Source organism: Scophthalmus maximus, chromosome 7, assembly GCF_022379125.1.
Source record: "Scophthalmus maximus strain ysfricsl-2021 chromosome 7, ASM2237912v1, whole genome shotgun sequence".
Lineage (NCBI taxonomy): Eukaryota > Metazoa > Chordata > Actinopteri > Pleuronectiformes > Scophthalmidae > Scophthalmus > Scophthalmus maximus.
In genome coordinates, this window is record NC_061521.1 from 7,653,553 (window position 1) to 7,671,664 (window position 18,112).

The 18,112-nt window shown below is 43.9% G+C and overlaps 2 protein-coding genes across 15 annotated transcripts in view; both read right to left on the reverse strand.

Moving 5' to 3' along the window:
* Window positions 1-8: 8 nt before the first annotated feature.
* On the reverse strand, window positions 9-2,843 carry trex4 (three prime repair exonuclease 4). The gene is made up of 2 exons (XM_035641253.2): window positions 2,582-2,843; window positions 9-1,215 (listed from the first exon to the last, which is right to left on the reverse strand). Exons 1-2 carry the CDS (start codon window positions 2,679-2,681, stop codon window positions 536-538), a joined length of 780 nt encoding a protein of 259 aa, XP_035497146.1. The 5' UTR covers window positions 2,682-2,843; the 3' UTR covers window positions 9-535.
* A 924-nt stretch (window positions 2,844-3,767) lies between these two features.
* LOC118314679 (unconventional myosin-IXAa-like) overlaps window positions 3,768-18,112 on the reverse strand; it is a 138,706-nt gene continuing 124,361 nt past the window's right edge. For 11 of the 14 annotated variants that reach the window (XM_047333550.1, XM_047333557.1, XM_047333549.1 and 8 more), the window contains 11 exons: window positions 17,309-17,501; window positions 16,919-17,047; window positions 16,694-16,799; window positions 16,276-16,407; window positions 15,236-15,359; window positions 14,095-14,148; window positions 12,242-12,471; window positions 11,800-11,942; window positions 5,870-11,049; window positions 5,479-5,530; window positions 3,768-4,550 (listed from right to left, as the gene is read on the reverse strand). In XM_047333550.1, coding sequence (XP_047189506.1) covers window positions 10,664-11,049; window positions 11,800-11,942; window positions 12,242-12,471; window positions 14,095-14,148; window positions 15,236-15,359; window positions 16,276-16,407; window positions 16,694-16,799; window positions 16,919-17,047; window positions 17,309-17,501 — 1,497 coding nt within the window. In that variant the 3' untranslated portion in view covers window positions 3,768-4,550; window positions 5,479-5,530; window positions 5,870-10,663. The remainder of the gene's footprint in view (window positions 4,551-5,478; window positions 5,531-5,869; window positions 11,050-11,799; window positions 11,943-12,241; window positions 12,472-14,094; window positions 14,149-15,235; window positions 15,360-16,275; window positions 16,408-16,693; window positions 16,800-16,918; window positions 17,048-17,308; window positions 17,502-18,112) is intronic. The other 3 variants (XM_047333558.1, XM_047333553.1, XM_047333551.1) reach the window with 1 other exon arrangement.

Here is an 18,112-nt window from a genome sequence, read left to right on the forward strand (position 1 = left end):
TAATTTGGGACAGTGTATAAATACATTTATTAGCAAATTTATTTACCTCCAATAAAACAATTCTTCAAAACACCTCAAAACAGAACAAACATCCTTCTTTTCAAAGATTAAATAATGTACAGTATGTAAGGCAAATTAGCACAATTTCCACAACGAATAAAAGTGGAAGTTTTTGGCATATCGATTTTTTTTTATACTGATTTGAAACACTTCTTTCATTGGCTTTGTCCATCTAACAGAACTAAAGGCCATGTTAGGCTAAGATGAAAGTGCTGCACAGGGATGAGGATGTGTCGTGTTTGTCCTCTTCCCTTGCCTTTCAAAGGCTTTCACAAACTGTTGTTGGAGTTTTCTTGTTATTTCCTTTTTGCCTCACAAAAGAAGATCAGCACGTTTGAAGAAGGTCCGAACGATCTTTCATGTTCCAACATAAACATCTGGAGGAAGCTGGCGGGTTCTGCACTGTTTGAACTGGGAGAACATGGGCAATGAACTTAATTTGTTTAGACTCAGTCTGATAATAATTTATAACATTTTATGATCCTTTAAGTTTGTCATCATTGCCCTCTGCTTTGCTCTCCGTTACTCGCACTGTCTGTCTGAAGAGCTCCAGCAGGGGGCGCTGTCCTGACATCTCACTGGGCACTTTAGCTTTGGCAGCTGTCACTGCTGCCTTGCGCTCCATGGTGTCCAGAGTAAAAATGTGCCTCCAAACCAACTCTGGTGTGGGCTGAAGCACACTATAGAGAGCCTGCAACGCCCGCACATCCTCCAGAGCATCATGGGCCTTGTAGTCCACACCCAACAGCTCCTTCACCAGACTCTCCTGCCGAAAACTCTGGAGGCAGCGGCTCTTCAGCATCTCACGGGCCAGCGGCAGAGTGTCGACGCAGCCCGAGATCGACGACTCAAACTCCGCCCTGAGGTCCAGTTCGTCGAGAGCTCGAGCCAGCAGGCGGCAGTCGAAGCGACGAGAGTTGTGGCCAATGACGAGTGGCCGTCCGAGCATTTGAAGGAAAGCGATGAAGGAGACCAGGACTTCTCGCAGGGAGTTGGTGAGGACAAGCTGGCGGTGGAGGTACAGCTTCTGCCTGCGGACCCTGAAGCCCGTCACTCTGGCTGCTCCCCGCTGCATTCGACACCGAGGGATGACGTAGAGGTTGAGCGAGTGGCCTCCGCTCACCGCGGCCAGCTGGATGATGTCACAACTCTGACCTGGTGAAATAAAACTGAGCTTCAGGGGATTTTTTTTCCTGGACAGACCTTCGCAGTTACTAAGTGTTAGAGCAGTAAATGTGAACATTTGGATGAAATGATTGCAGGGTGCTACGTTCACAACAGAAATTCCTAATGGACAAAATAACCACACAAGAATGTCCCTGTACGTGACAACTCAAGATACTTTATCACAGTGGAGCAACAATAAAGCAAAAATATTCTATCACTGTAAAATGACAATTCGTGAAGTGTCTTGGAACGTGTACCTGGAGTTTCTATTACCTTTTAGGAATTTTATAGATTCTATATCAAGAAAAAGCAGTCACATATCTAGTCAGGGCGGAACCCTTTAACAGACACGTTTTGTCTGACTGAAACATCTGGGCTTTGAGCCCTTTGTCTTCCACAAGCAGGAAAACTGAACCTATCCAACTTTTACTGACTAACAGGATTCCTGCAGGTTCACAGAATTAGGTTCAAGAATTATGGTTCAAGAATTCATGCCTGTTTACAAGAATATTAGACAATTTCAGAAACGTCCGGCTTTATATATACAATAATAATTCCTCACGATTTAAGTAACACAACCTGGACTCATATAAGCAACGGACGGTCCCACAGCAAAAAGATCTGTCATTGCATTTTCCCATTAACTTCGGAGTCTACATTTGTGAAATAAATATTTTTAATATCCCGAGGCCATTTTCGGACCAGAATAATTTCAGTGCTCTTTAATACGTTTTGCGGTATGAGAGGGGGAAAAGTAACTAGTTAAGTTTAATCTCTCTCTGGGTTTGACCCAGTCAGGGTCCTGACTGGGTCAAACACGGTTAGATCTCAACACACACATTTGAGCTGCATCAGTTAATCGTTTAATCGATCAATAATCGACTACTAGGTTGATTATCGCCAACTATTTTTATAATAGATTATTGGTTCAAGTAGTTTTTATAAAAAAAAAATAAAAAAAACATCTTTGGGGTTGGGGGAAACACGATCGACATTTTATGGACCAGACAACTAATCGATTAATCGATAATGAAAACCATCGTTGGCTGCGGCCCTAACATCACGTGATCGGTTTCTTTTCTTGGTTTAAATGTGACGTACACTTTATGAAGAAAACGAAAACAAAAAGAAGGACAGCAGAACCCGCATGTGCGTCATCACGGTTTTTTTTAAGTTTGACTTCCGCGTTGCGGTGACTCATCGGTCGGTTATCAGAGCGTCCAGCGGCGCGAAGCAAACGTGAGCTGCTGATCGTGAATCCGGCGAACTTATTTGTCCTACATGTCGACGACTGTGATCTACGAGGGGCCGTTCAAGGTCCATAGTCCACAGTGTAGGTCAGTGCACCTCGTACCCAGTCCCGTCGTCTCCAGGTCGAAGAAGACCAGCGGCTGGCGACGCTCTTCTTCGGCCCCGTCGGACTGGTGCATCACGACAAGTCTGCCACACGTCATACAGACCTGACTGCGACAGTTTGTCAAATAAACCACGCTAAAGAGCGACCGAGCTACGTGTCGCTACATGTCCTCTCCTCCGTGAAAACTTTCCCTCCACGTTTTTTAAACACCTGCCACGGACAGCACCGACCGGAAGCCACAAACATTAACAAAATAAAAAAGACGAACACGGCGACCGGATGTAGGATTAGGGTACAGCCTCAACCATGCACCGATTGGACGGACTACTTGTCAATCACACACCACAACGTATACGGTGCTTTATCGTGTTATTTTACTCGAAATGAGACCATCATTAACTAAATGAACATCGTGCTGTATTGGACAAGACCTGGAACTACAGATTGAGCCATAAACTCCTCAGGAAAATGAATTTACTGGCGTTATAAATCAATTGAGAAGAGTCATTTTCTCATAGACTTCCATAGGAACTCACTTCACTTTGCAACCAGTGAAGTCGCCCTCTGCTGGTGACTCCAGAGAATACAGGCATCAGGCCCTTTCCCATTGGCCTTTTTTCCCAGCCAATTTTATATTTTATAATGTCTATGGTTTTACTCAAGGTAACTAAATATTTTATTAATTTAACCTCTGAAACAAAATTTGAATACCTGTTAATTTTTATTTTATGAATTTTATATAGAGCAAAATATTTAAAAAATCACCCTACTGAATCAGTACTAGTAACCTCCACATTGACAATTATCACACCTTCTAGGCACTTCTGTTGCCATCTGAGTCCCTTTGTATTCCTGATTTTGTGATTTTTATGAATTTTCTCCAATGATTTCCCCTGTAGTTGTGAAAAATCTTGAGGCTGATTTTGCTCATACAGCATGTTTAAAATCTACCCACCTCTTTTACGGGATTAAGAATAAAAATCTAATCTTAAACAACACACAGTATGAAAGTGGAGCTGTTTTGGGGTAATAAATCTGCCAACATGCTCCGTAAACAAAACACAACATCTGGGTGAGGCATCTGGGTGTGGAGAAAGGATTAAATTAAATTAAATTTAGCGATAGCGCCAAATCTCAACATACCATAACCCAAGGCAATAAACAAAGTGAGGTTGAGACCATACAATTTCACAGAGTAAAGACCTTTAATGGCATGTGTGGACACTGCCACTATTAACTGGAGAGAGTACAAAACGTTACATGTGACTGAAACAAAGCTACAAATCAAATTGAAAGAACATTTTATTGAGTTTGGAGAGTAGCGTGCATTATTTGTGTGATCACAAGAGATTTCATTTTCCTCTCATTTTCCTTTCAATCACAGTTCTTCCTGTGAAGAAAGTTGCAGTTGTAGAGTTCCTGAAGCTTTACCCAAACCTTCGGGTGGGACTTATACAGCTCGAGATGTTCTTTATACTCGGATTCCAGCTTGTGTACAGCTCCTGCAGCATCCTCGCGTCCTCCACAGCGTTGTGGGCTTCGTAGGTACTTTTAAGGAAGTGCCTGACCATATACTCCTGGGAATGCTTGGAGAGGTACGGATAGAGCTTCTTGCTCAGCGGGAAGGTATCGAGAAACCCGGACACCACCTCCTGGAACTCCCGCAGCAGGTGGCATTTCCGCAGCACTCTGGTGAGCACGGGCGCATCAAACCGCCACGCGCTGTGGGCCGCCAGCAGCACGGGGCAGGGGAAGGAGCGGAGGAAGGCGATGAAGGAGGTAAGAGCCTCCATGATGGGAGTGGTGTGCATGCGTTTCCCGCGGAGAGACAGGACGCCATCGCCGACGGTGAAGCCTGTGACCCGCTTGGCGCTCTCGGTCATGGCGCGGGAGGGGAGGGCGTAGACATTGAAGACCTTCTCTCCACAGACAGCGGCCAACTGGATGATGTCACACAAGTCGGTTTCTGAAATGAATGAATATAAATTACACTCATGAAAATGATGACATCTTTTCATCAGCAAACTGCTCATTGTTGTGGCTTCCCTTCTCAGAGTTCTATCAACAGTACGATGTTACGGAGGACCACAAGCGTCACAGAAATAGTAGCAAAGCACTTCAATAGTTAATGATGAATTATATACCAAAATTTAAGCATTCATACATTTGTTTACAAATGTATTTGTTGATCTAAAAAAATGAATTGGGCACATTACAAAAGTAATTCATTATTTTATATTTTAATGGGCAAATAAAAAAGGATCATAAAAAATAATTTTCAAATGAAATATTCATCCATCATCAAAATGTTCATATTAAAAAGAGTTTTACAATTCAACATAACAAAGTCATTATCTAAATATTCTAAAAATACTTTGCATGTTGTTTTTACACTACCTTCTAACTCCACTTAAACTTGTTATTTCATCACATTAATCTGAAGTAACAATATGATATTGTAGATGAAGCTTCCCAGTAGTAGTATATAAAGCTTTTGAAATCAGCTCCACCTTTACCAGCAGCAGGACTTTTACTTGTAACAAAATGTTTATACACTGTGGTATTACTACTTTTACTAGAGTAAATGGTCTGAACACAGACCTACATAACGGTACAATGGTTAAAACAATGAGTTTGATGCAAACATTCCCAGTGCTAGAGGCAACAACAAGTGGCTGAAAGCTCTGGAAAAGTACTGGAAAATTCCAGTAAGTGGACCGTGTGCTGAGATATACCATTTCTAAGATGAAAAATAAAACTTGAAAATTCAAAAATAAGAATCTACTCTAAAAATACGTGTAATATTTGGGCAAATATTCTTTAAATGTGCTTATTGTGACACCGGCTGTTCAAACGAGGCAAATAAACGGTCATTTTGACCGATGAGCACTTACCTAATCCAGTTGTCTCCAGGTCGAAGAAAACAATGGTTTTGTTGACAGACATCTGCAGGATTTAAGACAATAATAATAACATTATAACAATTATAACAATAAGTTTATTTCTATAGCGCTTTTCACAGACACAAGTCACACAATGTTTTACACAGCAATAGTTATACAAGTAATAAAAACAGCACAATGTACAATTAACCAAGCACAAATAAAAGCAGTGAAAATAAAATAGAAATAAAATAAAACATAATTCATTCAAATCTCGGGGCCCTGGTACATAGCAAGTGACCCCAGAGAGATAAGAGACACGTCGTGTCGGTGTTTTTAGGTGCGAAATGAAGAGTTTAACAGAGTTCTGGGGGTGAGAAGTGCCAGTGAAGTGGAAGCTCACCGTGATGCAGCAGGATGCGGTGTCAGCTGCGTCCTGCGACAGACGGAGTCGGGTCAGCTGATATAACCTCAGTAGGTTTCACCAGCGCATCCGGTGGTGACAGCTGATTCACTGTCAGTTCGCCAAAAAAGAAAGCGATAACCTGAACGTGGACTTTCACTTTGCGGGAAAAGAAACTCCGCGTTCATGCCTTGTGTTTCCATTTCTTCTCAATCCCTGCCCGGTTTTTTTTTTTTGTTTTTTTTACGGGCGGTCCGTGAACGCGTCGCAGCTGGGAAACAAAAGCGCAGCGGCGGTGGAATCTTCCCCGCTGTTCCTTCACTTTCAATCGTGCCCCGGTGCACGACGGGAAGGGGGGCTGGGGCGTTCCTATTGGCTAAGAATCAATGAATTTAAAACTTAAAACAGCAAAATGCATAAATACACTAGTAATAACATTGAGGATGCTTCCACGTCAGATCGTTAAGGAAAGCTGCCAAACCCTCCACACTGGATACATCAACGTTGTGCTTCCATGCTTTTCAAACTGGAAGACACGTGTACTGGTGTCATACATTCAGCTGATTACTTTGGTCAGTCGAGCTTTGTTTGATGTAAAAAAATATTTTGTTTATTAAATCTCCCCCAGGTCTCCGGCGTAAACAGATAAAAACAACAAGTATTCATTTGACAGGTGGTAAATCACGAGTTTTCTTACAGGAGAAAGATACAGGGCCCAGGTGAATAGCCTGACGGCGCTATTCCGTAGTGGATGACTGCCCATGTCACCTGCTCGGGGTTGTAGCGGGCTCTCTATACCCTGGAATGTTCTCGGGGACGGTTGTTGCATTGTCCGAGGACAAGTGAGCATGTTCTGGAATGAGTGCTCAGGGGAGACGCCTGTGTTCCTTCTAATATGATAAGTAGAAAGCTGAAGGGAGAATGAGGGGAGTGTTTCACCAGGTCGGTTGAAAATTCGCCCCGACGTGTCCGATGTCGGCCAAAGGACCAACAGACCACCTCCTTCCCTGTATGTTGCTTTTCTGAAAGCAAGGTTAAAAGCTGTGCTGTCCTCCACCGACGTAAGACCTCACGATGGACGGGATGTTTCTCCTGGTGGGTGCCCTGTGCTGTCTGACTGGGTACATCAGTGAACTGCTCTAACTCTTGCTATCGGTAGGGCATCCCCATCCAAACGAAGAGATCAAATGAAATCAAATCGAATCTCCTCTCCTGGTATGGCAAACCGCACAGCCCTGCGGTTGCTGGCCCAATCGGTTGGCCTGAATCCACCCTTTCCTCATACATCTGGCAGGGTGCGGTACAGTGACACTGCCCGTTCCTCCGAGTGGCCTGATTTAAGACAGTCGCGCCCACATAGAAGTTGTGGAGCTTGAATGTTGGACCGACGTCCGTTGTCTTCTGCACATTTTACGGACGACGTCGCACTGAACACTCCACCATGTCCTGACTGATGTCGCCCGAGGCTCCACCGGAGGAACTGGAAAAGGCCGGAGTCTTCATCTGGCACCGTCACTTGGCGGAACGTCGCTTCTACGCCACGACGGCGACCTCCTCTCGTCTGAAACCTCTCGTCTGAATTTGGTCCCTGCAGCAGCGGATCATTCAGACGAGAGGTTTCAGACGAGAGGAGGCTCCACAATCAAATGCCACCCTGAGCTTCTGCTTCTTGGGCAGATAAACCCGGTGGCGTGGCAGGTACCACACTCGACCATCTTCAACAGCTCAGCCCTTTCCAATGGTGCCATTCAAGAATGCGGTGTACTCTGTGTGGCATGTTGGAGTCAACATGTTTTTTGAGGCCTCGAGGATACACACCGTGTATTTTGGCCAGAAACGGTGTATGCAAATAAGTGGCCTTGAAAACTTAAACTTAAACCAACGTGCGTGCGTTTCCCCCAAAGAAGATGCAAAAAATAAATGTGACAGTATGTCAAAGTCAAGTACACATTTCTGTCGGGCAAAATATGACACAACTCTACCGTGTTTGGCTGCAGTTTTGCTTTTTTTTAATAAGCAGATGAATTCTCCCCCCATAAAGTCTTTTTTTCTCTTCTTACAACCATAGACATGTTTGTATCATTAAAAAAAAGAAATATAACACAAATTGCACCTATACACAACCGTGTCCAGAGTGGCGCAGACAGAGAGACACAGCGCTTGTCCCCCCCCCCCCCCCTAACAGACCAGTTGCGGCCTGATAAAAATGTTGCCATGATTAATAGTAGATAATGAACCGTACACAGGATAATATATCCTTTTATAACACCTTTTATAACAGAATCTTTTAAATCAATGTACACTCCGAAAGCATGGTCATAAATAGTACATACACTGTGTATAAAAGAGGAACAAAAACAACCGGAGAAAGCAGAGCATGCCTTCCAGTGACAGGTACATTCACTTTTTTTTTTTTCATTTCTTTTTTCTTTTCTTTTTTGCAGAATGCCATATAAGACACCACGGACATGTACAAATACCATCCCTTCAAATGCCAGCTTAGAGATATTTGACTAGGGATCAGTTTTGTCCTTTCACCTCCTCTCTGAAACAGGTTTCTCTCTCTCTCTTCTAAACAGGTTGACAGCTAATGTCATAAAAAGGACACCACATTGCAGGTCTCGACATCTGCATTAAAACCGAGACCGGCGCGGTCTTCACTGAGACCTTCCAGCTTCAAGGAAACGTCGACTAACACTGATGGTGTCGGTTGAGAGGTCGGCGCAGAAGTCGCCCCCGCGAGTGTCTGAGCACAGACGCAGCAAGCAAGGAGGGATACTGCGGCTTTAGTACGGAGACATCATTCCTGTTAAGCTACTGAGTTTGCCCATAGAAGTGAATATTACACACTGACACGATATGGACAAAAGACAGCGGGAGAGTAGGGTTATGCAGAAACAAAAGGACGGTCCGAGTCCGGTGCTACTTGTTCGTCTGGTTAACAGGCAGATTAAATGCTACTTTTCACAGCAGGAGCCGAGAGAGAAGAGGAAGGAAGAGCTACACTTGTGTTTGTGAAATGACAAGAAGAGGAAGAAAGTTTTGTTGTTGTTGTTGTTGTTGTTGTTGGCTCAGGGGACAACATGGACGGTCAGAGTGATTCAGTGGGTGCAGAGGTTTCTCCAAAGGTGCAATGGGAAATCAGGACAATGAAATATATTTGGTAAGTCTGAGTTAGTTTTAGTGTCCCTTGGTGGCTGCAGAGATTTTCCAGCCTTATAGGTATAATACGTTAGGGGAACGTGTGTGTGTGTGTGTGTGTGTGTGTGTGTGTGTGTGTGTGTGTGTGTGTATATGGACTTCACATGCACAAAGTGGGAGCTGATGCAGTGGCAGGAATTGATCACTCATTCATTCATTCAGAAACACACACACACACACACACACACACACACACACACACGGACAGACACACACACACACACACACACACACACGGACAGACACACACACACACACACACACACACACACACACGGACACACACACACACACACACGGACAGACAGGAAAAGGAAAAAATGGCTTTCATCTGAGCAAAAATAAACCGTTAAACAATATTGACGACAAAAAAAGGACATCTTTGATATCAATAACAACACCAATGTGTAACACAGCAATAGAATATATTAAAAAAAATATTCAAGTCCTGACACGTAACACTGATGCTTCAGAATAAAACAGAAGGAAAAACAAAAAGCTGGCAGGGAAAGAAGGTCGAAACGAAACACTTTACGGCTGACTGGCATTTGACAACTCGGCTCACGTGCACGTGACACCCAGCACGTAGCACAGACTGACAGCTTTTCCTTCTATGTTTTCGAAAGAGTATAACCCAAGGACGCCCCAAACTGGCTCTGTTCATTGTGAAACAGGAAAAGGAAAAAACAAAACAAAACCTAAGGGCAAGAAACTGGACAATTCCAGCAAAGAAACTAAAGTGGAACCTGAATTCCTGACACTTCACTTTTGTAAAACGAGAACAGGACATAAAGACAAATCAACATGAACGACCCAGGAGCAGCACTGGACTTTCTTCCTATGTACACATTTTTCCTCTGTAACATAATAACAATAATAATAATAATAATAATAATAATAATAATATGTAACATATAGCTGTGACACATTTCTGTACAGTTTCTTCAAATTGACGTCGGAAAAAGTGTGATGAAGGAGCATGCAGCCTCTTGGCTGGTGTGTCCTGTGTAAACGAGAGAACGCAGACTTAGCTTGGCGCTGGTTACAGACAAAATGTCCGCCAGTTCAGTCAGTATGGCTACATTACTTCGCGGCGGCGTTGAACCACCTGACCACATGCTAAAAAATGAAGACAGGGCACAATAAGATTTGGCTTTTTTGTGGGAGTGGGTGTTTTCTGTGTCTCACCACTCGTCCTTCCCTTCTTCCTCTTCTTCTGTCCTCTTACGACCCCTGGTGCTCCAGCAGGGGTCAAACAGCACTGAGATCACAGGGGCAACCTCACTTTTCACTGCACTCTTTCTGCTATTCACATGAGTTGTTAGTCTTTTTCTCCTTGGACCATCTTTGTTGTTCTGTCCCTCTGTGTAATATGGCCAGTCTTCTTTTATTCCCACAGCTTTCTGGTTCGACTGGACCAGGGGAGGAGGTGGGGGTGGGAACTGAGGAGGGGGCAGCAGGCGACACTGAGAATGAAGCTCACCCCGTAACCAGCCTCGTCCAACCCGGACATCTCCATCCTCCCCTCTCTCGCACGCCCCTCCTGCTCGTGAACAGGCGGCGGCCGGCCGGCGTTCCTTTCCCTCCCCGGCTTCACACCATGAACTCGTTGCTGCCGTACAGAACCAGCTGCTGTGGCCCCGAGCTGAAGTCCGACTCCCTCCGGTGGCTTCCCGAGGTCTCGCGCGGGGAGCTGCGGCTCAGCCGGAGCCTGTGCTGGGTCTTGCCGGCCCTGTGACCCGCCTCTGCCTCGCCCAACGGGGCGCCCAAGCCGCAAGAGGTGAGCAGCGGCCCGGAGGAGGCGGAGCGGAACCGGTAGTGAGGGGACGGAGAGCCGGAGGCGTTGGAGGACAGAGAGGAGGACGGGTGGTAGGAGGAGACGGTGGAGGTCGAATCCACGGAGTCCTGGGAGTCCGGCTGGCGGCGCAGAGCTCGTCTGCCCTTTGCCTCGGACTTTCTGGAGCGATACGTGATGCAATCTGTGGAGAGAGGGGGGGGAGAGCAGGGGCAGAGGGGGATTAAAGGCCCATTATAAAAAAAATAGAAAGGACACATTCTAACTATGTCGGGAATATACTGTGTAGAGACGCCCCTTTAACATATCTGAATACATATCTGAAAGAACTAAAGAACAGATCAATCTGTGCATAACCTTACCTCTTATATTCTGATCAAACCAAGTGACAACACTACTTTGATGACCACTTTGAAATTAAATCTAATTACAAATAGACCATAATTAAATGATGTTGTTCAAAAACAAATGAAAGCAATAATTACTGATTGCTGGTTTTGCCAAATGATAATATTCCCCTTGGGACCACAGCACACATCCATACTGTACATGTACACATTTGTGAAGGTTCAACTGGGCACAAAATCCCACACATTAAATCCCATTCACCCACGTCACATTGTATATATCTGAAGGGCCTACTGTGTTATCACTCCCTCCACTGGAGGTCTGGTTCATCATATCTTTATGACTGTGGTTGCTATGGCAACTGCCATTGGGTACTTGGGGAGCTTGGCTCTCACATAGTGTCTTCACAGCTTTTCTTGAGACAGACAATGAACTGTCGCTTTTAGGGCTTCATTCTAAGTGACCTGGGGAAACACTGTCCAGCTCTACCTAAGGACCTAATGAAGGAGACATTTCCTCGCATTCAGAAATACAGTATACAAACACACATCCACCCACACCCACACCGACACCCACAAACACACACCCGAAGGGTCGCAGGTGGCTCCTTTGGTCTCCATGGTAATATTTTCAAAGCTGTCTGCCGTCCCGATGGAGGCTTCGGATTCAGGAGTCTCATCGTCGGACACCCGCGGCTCCAAGATCAACATCTCGTACGTCAGCTCCTCCCTGTAGAGACACACACACGCAAATTACAGTTTGGGTATTGCTTAATATGAATCAGCTAATTTACATTTGAGCCTTAGAGCATGTATATCACTGCATTCAACTGTGTCCCTAAAGTGATTCAACATACAGCGGATAAGTAATGAGTTACAAACAACAAGGGGATTAACAGACTGGCTGTGAAGCCCTCTTTTCATTTGATGCTTTGGCAGCTCATGCAGAAACTATTTCCCACTTGTGTCGCACAACAAACAACATAAAAAGCCCTTCCAACATCACCCGATCTGAATAATCCGTCGTACTTCTCTTTCTGCAGACTCTCAATCTGCTCGGTGAGGATTCGCTCCTCCTGCTGCATCGCCAGCTGCTGCTGCTCATTCAGCCCGGCCTCTGCAGCAGCATCCTCTCCTCCTCCTCCTCCTCCTCCACATCCACCTCCTCCTGCACTCTCTCCATCCACCTCGGGGGGCACTCGGGGGCTTAGAGGAGGCGAAGGCGTGTGGGTGCTGCTTTGTCGAACGCGGCCTTTACTCTGCAGATTCACACACAGAATTTCACTGCATGAGAGCGTGTTGCACGAGGTCGACCGACAACAATCGGTTTGCTATTGACTTGGACAGTGATGAAGCACAGACAGCGGACTCGCTATAGGCACAGTTGGACGTTTGGACCAAGTACTCACTATACAGAGGATGTATTAGACCACAGTTCACAACACCACCGCTTAGAAACTGTGAGGCCTGCTGTATGTCACCATGCATGCACATAATGCAGGCATTACCTTAAGTCTAGCTGTGTTAGGATGCATGTTAATAAGTTGTGAGGCAGAAGCAGAAAGCAGTGGTCAGTGGTGCTACAGTCTTAGCGTTGCTCTCTCTTGAGCGCTCAACGCGAACAAACATTAACCGAAGACAAAGCGCTCGATAGCACTGGCATTTCTAATTCAATCTGTATGTAGCTACAGTGTTTTCAGCCTGGTTTCCCTTCCTCCTTTGCACAAATTATTTTACTCCGGCAGGAGAGACACCTAATGGACCATAGTGTAACTTAAAGTGTTTGAATACTGAAGGTCTATAATGAGTCATTAGTGAGTCATTAGTTAACCAGCAGAGTCATTTCGAGACAAAATGATGTTGTTGTATTGTAGTCCATGTTGGTTTACTGCTGATGGTCAGCACAATACTGTAGTCTGCTGACAAGCAGAAATGGGACTGAATCAACAAAAAGCAAGTCAGTCTGTAGTCTTGAGACATGATAGAGTCAGAGTCAAGTTCCCAGGGGAATCTGCTCCGCACAAAAGTTGGCATAAAAAAGGCTTTCTATACAGTGTCACGATAAGCACGCGTTCTCTTCAAGCAATTTTAAACTAAGCAAATAATTCACCTAACAGTTTCATGTTCAGTACATTTCTTTAAACAACAACAACAACAAAAAAATCAAATGAAATTTGAGAACATCAAAAACTTAAAGCTACAGTGTGTGATCTTTGTACTTTTCTGGCGGCATCTGGTGGTAAACCAAACTGAGCACCCAACAAGGGACCCTTTATGGTGGCGCACCGCTAATTCCATTTCAGGTTTCGCTGAAAATTGAACGCGAATGCGACCTATTCTGGACCGTTTTGTGCAACAAACGTATTCAACACGACGTTACAAACATGGCGACTCACACGGAGGTCGGGTCCACCTAATGTTACTATATTTAACTCATTCAAAGTTGACGAAAAAACATTGGTTCTTTGTTGCAGGTGATTATACATATATAGTTATGGACAATGTATGTCTTCTAAATATTACACACTGTAGCTTTAAGTCATGTTTAAAGTCAACAGAACCCAGGTCAGTTCTCCGTACTAGAATTTATCCCGTCTCGCGGCCTTTAATTGTAACTGTAGTCACCCTTTAGCCCAAACCGACAAGAAACACAACCCGGCCAGCGATGACGTCAAGTCTACAATACATGTACAACTCCTTAGGGATTTAAACAATAACAAACACACAAACAGGGAGTCAGACACCTACAGTAGAGGAGGACTTGTTTAACACACAGACGCGATGAGCACGGTGACCGGATGGTACGGACGGTATGAGTGGACTGATGGACAGGACAGGGCTGGTGGTAGGGGGGCGACGTGGAGTGGGAGGGGCATACATACCGGGGTGGCAGTGCGGGTAATGCTCATAAACCTAACGGCAATTAGTACTGGTTTCTGGAAGGAGGGGAGGGGGGAGGGAGGAAGGAAGGAAGGACAGGTTAGGGAGCGGGAGTGGTGAAGTTAATCAAGTTAGCATGTGTCTGGTGATTTGCAGGTTAGAAGACGTCTGGACATTTGGATAAAGTAGAGCTAAATTTGAGCTTTTAAAAATGTCAAAATCCAGGCTGGATTACCGACCAGGCAAAGTGGGAAACCCTCCAAATGCCACAGAGAGCACCAGGTTCACTCCATATCAGTGTCCATATCATAAACAATATGAATCATATCCTTTGTCCATCCTTTATCTTGTGGTTCTGGTCTTGTAGAGTTTTAAAACCTTCATTGTTGGAGTTTATTTTGTGGTCGTTGGCACCTGGCACAACTTTTTTTTCTTCAGTTTTAATGTTCTTCAAAATTTCTTTTATGCCTTGAAGAACAGATGTCTTTTTTAAATAACTTCATCAACAGCAGTAATATTAGTTATAATACCTAATATGTACTGAGTGCAATGTCAGTGTTTCTGCTGCTGCTGTGTTATTTTTCCCTTTCTTAATTTGTCTATTCTTATTTTGATTGCATATTTCTTACTTATGATTTGAGTAATTTGAGTGTATGCTTTTAAAGTAGGTAGTGTAGGCAGGCACTGTATATCAGTTGCCCTCAGTTCGTTTTCTCAGAAGATGAGAATACTGTAGGAACATGCATTAATAATTGAGAGGTTTCACTCAGCCAAGTTAGAAATGTTCTTATAAAAACGAGGGCTGTTGCACATTGTGAAGAATGTAACACCTGCAATTAAGATTTCAACAGGAGTACAGAAGGTTTCCGTGACTTATTGTGTTTTATGAAGGAAAATATCCCCATTTAGTAGTGTTTTTTAACCAGACAATCAATCTGTCGATGAAAGATGTGAATGAATTCCTGCCATGGCCGTGTAAAGCCATGCCAGCTGCTCGTGGAGCTGAACACTGTCCACGTTGAAGTGATGAGTGAGAAAAAGATCCGCCTCAACAACAGGCAACGAGTTAATTCATACAAACTCCTACAGCACAATGAGGAGCCTGTCGCCAGACCACCGACAGCAGCCTCAGTCTGGTCTTACCATGGATTTGCGGATGTGGGTCAGTCTGCTCTTGGCTTTGCTCTCCGCAAACTCCAGACTGCTGATGTCCTTCAGTCGAGCTCTGTATTTTCGCATTTGCTCGTTGATGATAAGCTCCACGCACCTACAAGAGAGAGACAGATGTATTGAGAAGAGAATAAAAGGTTGATATCTGTAAATCCATCGTTACCTTGTCTCAGTCCTTAGGAAACACAAGTTAGTCGGAAACTATTGATTTACTAAATTATATTCTAATTTACGAATAACACAAGCAGTGTCTTAATGTCTGGAGAGATGTAAATGTAAGTGGTCCTCATCTTTTACTGGAACTCCCTTTTATATGCAAATATTCAGTTTTATGTGAACGGTGTCTTTACGTTTGACAACAATTAATAAATAATGAAAATATGACAAATATTCTTTAAAAGTGTGGGAAACCTTTTGATAATCTAATTTGTATGACTTATATTTATTTATTCATAAATTTTTTGTGTAAGTTTTGCGTTTATTTTTCAAACATCTTACACGTAAGGTTAGACTTAAATATTGGACTAGAACCTACTTTCGTATATATGCCTCTTAATAAACATATTGGCGGAAAAAAGGAAATGTCTTTGCTCACATGTTTAAATTCACTAAGTAAAGAGTGCAAGTAATCAACCGTGTCAATAAAAATTCGCTGTAACGCACATCTTCCACAAAATGGCAGAAGTGCTAATTTATAAATTAAACATTTTTGTAAATGGGTGACTTTGTTTTGTTCATATATGCAGTAAAAGTTATGTGCTTGTCAAACTTAGCATTCATGCAGTTTGGAGCTAATCAAACCAACACTATCTGGTCATTCAGTCACTATCGTCATAATCGCCGAAATCTTTATGAAAATAGAAATTAAAATGTAAAATGGGTCATCTCTATTAAAATGCATGGTATATACGCTCATTTGATCCATAAAGCACCTCTGTTTTATTTTTGTTAAAAGAACTTTTTGATGACTTGGACCGTGAATTTGAGGTATAGGTAAAGGCCAGAGGACGTACGCGGTGGTTTTGCTGATGTCTTGGACACTCTGCAGAGGGTCGATGGAGTCCGGGCAGCGAAGGATGCATGGAGCAAACACGATGGCGAGGGCGTTGGCTGACATCCTGTTTGTCTCCTCCTGCAGGGCGATCCTGCAACACACCACTATCCTGTAAACCCCCTGTTGATCCTCAGAGAATATCACGCCCATTCCCATCAAGCACAACATTGAGAGGACAGCACGAGACAGAGACAGAGGATCTACGGTGTTTGACGATTAGTGAGATAAAGACAAAGGGAATCTGAAAGTAGAAAAAACAAGCTGACTGCACAGACAAAATCATTCCTCAGATCTGATTTCAAAACCTACATTTTTCCAACTCGGGCTGTTTTGCCTGAGGCTCTACTGCCGACGTCGATTCCTATCTCGCATCTCACCTGACCAGATGGAAGATGAGGCGCTCCAGTGTGCTCAGGTGTGTCCTGCTGAGCTGGTCGATCACAGAATACACGCCTCGGATCACCTCCCGCTTGTCTGGCTGACCTGAACGGAGAGGAAAAAACAACAAAAACACACAAATCATCAAAAGTGCCCCTTAGCTGGAGGAGAATTTCGACAAACGGTAAGAAGCAGCCGCCTAAAGTGGCTGATCAGGGGCTTACCCATGGCCCTGAGGAACTCCTCGTACAGTTCAAAGGTCATGAGCGGGCTGGGCAGGTCGCGCAGCCACTGTTTGAGGACACTGGCGATGACGTGGATATTGTAGTCGTCCAGGTTCACACTGTTCACATCTGGAACGGAGAGACAGACTCAAGTAAATTCACAGTCATTCATATTTCTAGTTTTGCGATTGTATACAGTAGTTGTGATGTCAGCAGTAAAATAGTAAAAGTAACAGCAGGGGGAGGGGGGGGGGAGTAGCTGTAGTAGTACTGGTAGTAATATTAACAGTAGTAGTTGAAGTAGTACATACAAGTCCATGAAATATAACAGTATTGGGCAGTGATAGTAATACTGTAGTAGAAAGAGCAGTATTAGTAGTACTTGCTCACCTGTGTCCAGCCCCTGACGGAGTTCTTTGATCTTATTGGTGGAGCCCGACTTCCTGTAGATCCCCTCTGTGTAGAGGCCGTGCATCTCGATGTAGTTGATGAGCTTCTCCACCAGCTGTGGCACCGTGCGCTCCTCGCTGGTCAGACGGGACAACTCCACGCCATACTGCCGAGACGACAGCTCTGGATCATACTTGAAAATAGAAAAAATGTAATAAATACAAGCACAGAAATGTGTTCACATCAAAATGGGCATGTGGTTCGTGACCTGTGTGGAGCAGCGAGCTGCGGCAGCGCGACAATGAAAGGTGACGTCAGTAAACTCATCCAGTATATATTAGACCTGATGAGCCTGTAACTGCAAAAAGCCCTCGATGTTTTGAAAGGAGCATGCCTGTTTTTTTACACTGTAGCATATGAATTTAACTTATTGTAATAAGTTGTTTTATGCATTTGATAGAAATACACAAACAGCAGAGTTTTGACAGAATTGTTTAATAGACGACAAAGCTTTTGTTTAAAAAAAAAAGAAGCATTTATTGTCCAGTTGTGTGTGTATCTGAGTTTTTATTATTCAATTGATCTCATTTAGAATGGAAAGTGCCACAATAATAATATATCATGGGACCTGAAATAGACAGAACTTTGACCACAATCTGGAGTGTCACAGCGAAGGGACTGGATATTTTTGAAAATGAGATTTCAAGCTTGTAAAGATTTCTAAAAGCAGGTGATCACTTTGTCATTATGAGTTATTGTGTGTTGATTGATGGGCAGAGATGGCAATTTTAACAATTTACGATT